The following is a 6977-nucleotide window of genomic DNA, read 5'->3' as shown; positions in this document are numbered from 1 at the left end:
ATGAAACGGTGTTCAAAACATGAAGAGACTGAAAAGTTATGAAAAATATGAAGAGCTTCAAAAGGTGTCAAAAATATGAGGAGCATGATTCTGTCTGAAATATAGGAGGCGCATGAAACGGTGTTGAAAAACATGAAGAGCCTGAAGAAGTGTGAAAAATATGAAGAGCTTCAAAACATGTCAAAAATAGGAGGAGCATGAAACGGTCTGAAAAATAGGAGGAGCAAGAAGCGGTGTTGAAAAACATGAAGTGCCTGAAAAGGTATCAAAAATATGAAGAGATTCAAAAGGTGTGAAAAACATGAGGAGCTTGAAACGGTCTGAAAAATAGGAGGAGCATGAAATGGTGTTGAAAAACATGAAGTGCCTGAAAAGGTGTCAAAAATATGAAGAGCTTCAAAAGGTGTGAAAAATATGAGGAGCTTGAAACGGTCTGAAAAATAGGAGGAGCATGAAACGGTGTTCAAAAACATGAAGAAACTGAAAAGTTGTGAAAAATATGAAGAGCTTCAAAACATGTCAAAAATATGAGGAGCATGAAACGGTCTCAAAAATAGGTGGAACATGAAGCAGTGTTCAAACACATGAAGAGCCTGAAATTGTGTGAAAAATATGAAAACCTTCAAAAGGTGTAAAAATTATGAGGAGCAGGAAACGGTCTGAAAAATAGGAGTAACATGATGCGGTGTTCAAAAATATGAAGAGCCTGAAAAGGTGTGAAAAATATGAAGAGCTTCAAAAGGTGTCAAAAATATGAAGAGCTTCAAAAGGTGTCAAAAATATGAGGAGCATGAAGCGTTCTGAAATATAGGAGGAGTAAGAAGTGTTCTGAAAAATAGGAGGAGCATGAAGCGGTCTGAAAAATAGGAGGAGTATGAAGCGGTGTTCAAAAACATGAAGAGCCTGAAAAGGTGTGAAATATATGAAGAGCTTCAAAAGGTGTGCAATACAAGGGGAGCATGAAACAACCTTAAAAACAGGACGAGCATGAAGCTGTGTTCAAAAACATGAGAGCCTGAAAAGGTGTGAAAAATATGAAGAGATTCAAAAGGTGTCAAAAATATGAGGAGCAAGAAACGATCTGAAAAATTGGAGGAGCATGAAGCGGTGCTCAAAAATATGAAGAACCTGAAAAGGTGTGAAAAATATGAAGAGCTTCAAAAGGTGTCAAAAATGAGAGGAGCATGAAGCGGTCTGAAAAATAGGAGGAGGAGGAAGTGGTGTTGAAAAACATGAAGAGCCTGCAAAGGTGTGAAATATATGAAGAGCTTCAAAATGTGTCAAATATATGAGGAGCATGAAACGGTCTGAAAAGTAGGAACAGCTTGAAACGGTGTTCAACAACATGAAGAGCCTGAAAAGGTGTGAAAAATGTGAAGAGCTTCAAAAAGTGTGAAATACATCAGGAGCATGAAACGGTCTGAAAATAGGAGGAGCATGATGCAGTGTTCAAAAACATTAGGAGCCTTAAATGGTGTGAAAAATACGAAGAGCTTCAAAAGGTGTCAAAAATATGAGGAGCATGAAATGATCTGAAAATCAAGAGGAGCATGAAGCGTTGTTCAAAAACCTGAAAAGCCTGAAAAGGTGTGAAATATATGAAGAGCTTCAAAACGTGTCAATACTATGAGGAGCATGAAACGGTCTGAAAACAGGAGGAGCATGAAGCGGTGTTGAAAAACATGAAGAGCCTAAAAGGTGTGAACAATATGAAGAGCTTCAAAAGGTGTGAAGAATATGAAGAGCTTCAAAAGGTGTCAAATATATGAGGAGCATGAAACTGTCTGAAAAATAGGAGGAGCATGAAAGGTGTTTAAAAACATGAAGAGCCTGAAAAGATATGGAAAATATGAAGAGCTTCAAAAGGTGTCAAAAATATGAGGAGCATGAAACGGTCTGAAAAATAGAAGGAACATGAAACGGTGTTGAAAAACATGAAGAGCCTGTAAAGGTGTGAAAAATATGAAGAGCTTCAAAAGGTGTGAAAATTATGAGGAGCATGAAACGGTCTGAAAAATTGGAGGATAATGAAGCGGTGTCAAAAACAGGAAGAGCCTGCTTCCCAGCCAGGCTGAAAGGGCTCGGGAAGCTAGCTGGCCTTGTTGGCCCTTAAATCGCATACTGAATGGCCTGGCCCCAGCTACCCTCGCCGAGCCGCGCAAAGAAGGATGCTCCTGGCTCTCGTCGGCCTCCCAGGTTTGCTTTCTTTCTTTTCCCGAAGGTGGGCCCTTAGGTTCACCGTCCGGAGCCTGCGGCCGCCGGGAAAACCAAACCCCGAGTGTCCGGAGAGTAACCGGAAGTGCCCTCCCAGGCGGAGGGGCGGCGCCGGCTGCAGCCGGGGAGAGGGAAGAATTGAGTATTGTTAGTAACTATGGACTGGAGACCTTTTGGAGCCAAAAGGAAGACAGTCTTGAGTCTTTCTTGTTATGGGTTGTAAATACCACATAAAGAATAAGTGCATGTGATGCTGGAAACTTGTAGAGAGGAACTACTCATGACTGAAAGGCCTAAAACAGATGTATCTTTCAAGTTCTTATCGAGAAAATGACTATGAAGAAAATGATGGGTCAGGAAGACCAGTGGAAAACTCCCTAGGAGAGAGCCATAGAAAATGTACACTTCAGAAGAGAGAGAGAATCAGAGAACTCAAAAAAGGAAAATATATCATGTATGCCCTCAGAAGGGTAAAAAGATTTTTATTCATGTGCATGAGATTACTCAAATAGATGATCAGATATACCAGTGCCTTGAACGTGAGCAAAACTTTTGTGAAAACTTAGCTCTTATTATGTGTGAGAGAACCCACACTGGGGAGAAACCTTATAGATGTGATATGTGTGAGAAAACCTTCATCCAAAGCTCAGATCTTATTTCACATCAGAGGATCCACAGTTATGAGAAACCTTATAAATGTAGCAAATGTGAGAAGAGCTTTTGGCACCACTTAGCCCTTTCAGGACACCAGAGAACACATGCAGGTAAAAAATTCTATACATGTGATATCTGTGGCAAGAATTTTGGTCAGAGCTCTGATCTGCTTGTCCACCAGCGAAGCCATACAGGCGAGAAACCGTATCTGTGTAGTGAGTGTGATAAATGCTTCAGCCGAAGTACAAACCTCATAAGGCACCGAAGAACTCACACAGGTGAGAAACCATTTAAGTGTCTGGAGTGTGAAAAAGCTTTTAGTGGGAAATCCGATCTTATTAGCCACCAGAGAACTCATACTGGTGAAAGACCCTACAAATGTAGTAAGTGTGAGAAAAGTTACCGACACCGGTCAGCCTTCATTGTTCATAAAAGAGTACATACTGGGGAGAAGCCCTATAAGTGTGGTGCCTGTGAGAAATGCTTTGGCCAGAAATCAGACCTTATTGTACACCAGAGAGTCCACACAGGTGAGAAGCCGTATAAATGCTTGGAATGTATGAGAAGTTTTACCCGGAGTGCCAACCTCATCAGGCACCAGGCAACTCACACTCACACTTTTAAATGCCTTGAATATGAGAAGAGCTTCAGCTGTAGTTCAGACCTTATTGTACATCAAAGAATTCACATGGAAGAGAAACCGCATCAGTGGTCTGCATGTGAAAGTGGCTTCCTCCTAGGCATGGACTTCGTTGCCCAACAGAAAATGAGAACTCAGACAGAGGAGCTGCATTATAAATACAGTGTCTGTGATAAAAGCTTTCACCAGAGCTCAGCCCTTTTTCAACATCAGACAATCCACATCGGTGAAAAACCATATATCTGTAATGTGGCTGAGAAAGATCTTGAGCTCAGCCCTCCCCATGTATCAGAAGCCTCACAGATGTCTTGACCAGACAAGAAGTTATTATACCATAAACAAACAAACAAAAAAAGGTGTATTTACAATGTAAGAGAACTCATTTAAGATGGAGAACTCAAAGCAAATCTCAGATTTTCCTCAGAGCTCAGACTTTATTGGGGACCAGAAAATCTGCAGTTATAGGAACCTGAGAAATGGTTTGACCAGAGAGCTGTCTTTACAGAACCGTATCAATAACTCCAGTGAGAAACCTTACAAATGCCCTGAGTTTTTTGAAAACCTTCAGTCCAAGCTCATGTCTGATCACCCACAAGAGGATTTATACGGGTGGGAAGCTTACAAGTTTGGTGAATGTGAGAAAGCTCTCTAGCAATGCTCACCTCTCCTCATTCCAAGAGAATTCAGATCAGAGGACGATATTTTTTTAATGCCCTGTGAAACAGTGCTTCAGACAGTATGCACGCCTCATTGGACATCAGAAAGCCCCACTGGAAAGAAACCCCAGCAGTTGTGAAAAAAGCCTCTTAACATAACTGTGACTTTATTACCTATCAGAGAAGCCATACAGGTGAAAATTTGTGTATTTGCCTTGAATGTGGCAAAAGCATTAAGTGAAGAGCCTTCTTGGGTTTGCAACCCCCCCTCCCCCAAAAAAAGAAAATCTGATGAAGGACCTTATGAATGCTCTGAATGAGAAAACTTCTGTCAATGATCAGTTCTTGTACACCAGGGAACTTGTATAAGTGAAAGACCCTATAAGTAACCCTAAGTCTGGGGGAGAAAAAAAAATCCTTGCAGGAAATCTCTACCTTATTGGGCCCCAAAGAAACTACTCTGGAGAGCATTTTGTAGACCTCTATAGAGGTCTAACTGTGAACTGTGTACATTTAACAGGTATGAGAAGAACTGTTCTCATAGTTAGTTGACCCCTGTAGTAGAGATGACTTTTAATGGAGTCGACATGCAAACAGTTTTGTTTAGATACCCAGAAACTTGTTCTGGGAAGAGCTAGGGCAGGTCAGAGTAGGCCTGATGGGTTACTCAGGTAAAGATGCTTTTCTTTTATCTGAACCACTGAATGATTGCTTTACTTTCAGTTTTTAAAATTTGGAACTCTAATAAAAGAAAGGACTGTAATTGAAAAAAAAAAAAAAAAAAAAAAAAAAAAACAGGAAGAGCCTGAAAAGGTGTGAAAAATATGAGGAGCATGAAATGGTCTGAAAAATAGGAGGAGCATGAAACGGTGTTGAAAAACATGAAGAACAGGAAAAGGAGTGAAAAATATGATGGGCTTCAAAAGGTGTGAAAAATATGAGGAACATGAAGCTGTGTACAAAAACATGAAGAGCCTGAAAAGGAGTGAAAAATATGAAGAATTTCAAAAGGTGTGAAAAATATGAGGAGCATGAAACGGTCTGAAAATTAGGAGGAACATGAAGCGGTGTTGAAAAGCCTGTAGAGCCTGAAAAGGTGTGAAAAATATGTAGTGCTTCAAAAGGTGTCAAATTTACAAGTAGCATGAAACGGTGTTTAAAACGTGAAGAGCCTGAAAAGGTGTGAAGAATATGAAGAGCTTAAAAGGGGTGAAAAATATGAGGAGCATGAAACGGTCTGAAAAATAGGAGGAGCATGAAACGGTGTTGAAAACATGAAGAGCATGCAAAGGTGTGAAAAATATGAAGAGTTTCAAAAGGTATCAAAAATATGAAGAGCATGAAACGGTCTGAAAAATAGGAGGAGCATGAAACGGTGTTGAAAACATGAAGAGCCTGCAAAGGTGTGAAAAATATGAAGAGCTTCAAACGGTGTCAAAATTATGAGGAGCATGAAACGGTCTGAAAAATAGGAGGAGCATGAAACGGTGTTGAAAACATGAAGAGCCTGAAAAGGTGTGAAAAATATGAAGAGCTTCAAAAGGTGTCAAAAATATGAGGATCTCGAAACGGTGAAATTTTGGAGGAGCATGACGTGGTTTTGGAAAACATGAAGAGCCTGCAAAGGTGTGAAAAATATGAAGAGCTTCAAAAGGTGTGAAAAATATGAGGAGCATGATACAGTCTGAAATATAGGAGGAGCCTGAAACGGTGTTCAAAAACATGAAGACCCTGAAAAGGTGAGAAAAATATGAAGAGCTTCAAAAGGTGTGAAAATTATGAAGAGCTTCAAAAGGTGTCAAAAATAAAAGGAGCATGAAACGGTGAAAAATAGGAGGAGAATTAAACGGTGTTGAAAAACATGAAGAGCCTGAAATGGTGTGAAATATATGAAGAGATTCAAAAGGTGTCAAAAATATGAGGAGCATGAATCAATCTGAAAAATAGGAGGAACAAGAAGCAGTGTTCAAAAACATGATGAGCCTGAAAAGGTGTGAAAAATATGAAGAGTTTCAAAAGATGTCAAAATTATGAGGAGCATGAAAGGGTGTGAAAATAGGAGGAGCTTGAAGCGGTGTTGAAAAACATGAAGAGCCTGCAAAGGTGTGAAAAATACGAAGAGCTTCAAAAGGTGTCAAAAATATGAGGAGCTTGAAACGGTCTGAAAAATATGAGGAGCATGAAACGGTGTTCAAAAACATGAAGAGAGTGAAAAGGTGTGAAAAATATGAAAAGCTTGAAAAGGTGTGAAAAATATGGGAGCAGGAAACGGTCTGAAAAAGAGGAGGAGGATTAAGCGGTGTTCAAAAACATGAAGAGCCTGAAAAGGTGTGAAAAATATGAAGAGCTTCAAAAGGTGTGAAAAATATGAGGAGCATGAAACGGTCTGAAAAATAGGAGGAGCATGAAGCGGTGTTGAAAAACATGAAGAGACTGAAAAGGTTTGAAAAATATGAAGAGCTTCAAAATGTGTGAAAAATATGAAGAGCTTCAAAAGGTGTTAAAAATATGAGGCGCATGAAACGGTCTGAAAAATAGGAGGAGCATGAAGCGGTGTTGAAAAACATGAAGAGCATGAAAACGTTTGAAAAATATGAAGAGCTTCAAAAGGTGTCAAATATATGAGGAGCATGGAACGGTCTGAAAAATAGGAGGAGCATGAAGCGGTGTTCAAAAACATGAAGACCCTGAAAAGGTGTGAAAATTATGAAGAGATTCAAAAGGTATCAAAAATATGAAGAACATGAAACGGTCTGAAAAATAGGAGGAGCATGAAGCTGTGTTGAAAAACATGAAGAGCCTGAAAAGGTGTG

General features: G+C 39.7%; 1 protein-coding gene across 1 annotated transcript; it reads left to right on the top strand.

Moving 5' to 3' along the window:
- Positions 1 to 2063: 2063 nt before the first annotated feature.
- On the top strand, positions 2064 to 3985 carry LOC133047086 (zinc finger protein 322). Its single transcript, XM_061130111.1, has one exon. It carries the CDS (start codon positions 2612 to 2614, stop codon positions 3818 to 3820), a length of 1209 nt encoding a protein of 402 aa, XP_060986094.1. The 5' UTR covers positions 2064 to 2611; the 3' UTR covers positions 3821 to 3985.
- The last annotated feature ends 2992 nt before the right edge of the window (positions 3986 to 6977 follow it).

This window comes from Dama dama, chromosome 26 (genome assembly GCF_033118175.1).
Source record: "Dama dama isolate Ldn47 chromosome 26, ASM3311817v1, whole genome shotgun sequence".
Lineage (NCBI taxonomy): Eukaryota > Metazoa > Chordata > Mammalia > Artiodactyla > Cervidae > Dama > Dama dama.
The sequence above is the reverse complement of the archived record's forward strand: the minus strand, read 5'-3'. Positions and strand labels throughout refer to the sequence as shown.

Excerpts from the sequence above, each read along its gene's own strand:
- LOC133047086 (XM_061130111.1), top strand. The coding sequence starts at position 2,612 with ATGTACACTTCAGAAGAGAGAGAGAATCAGAGAACTCAAAAAAGGAAA.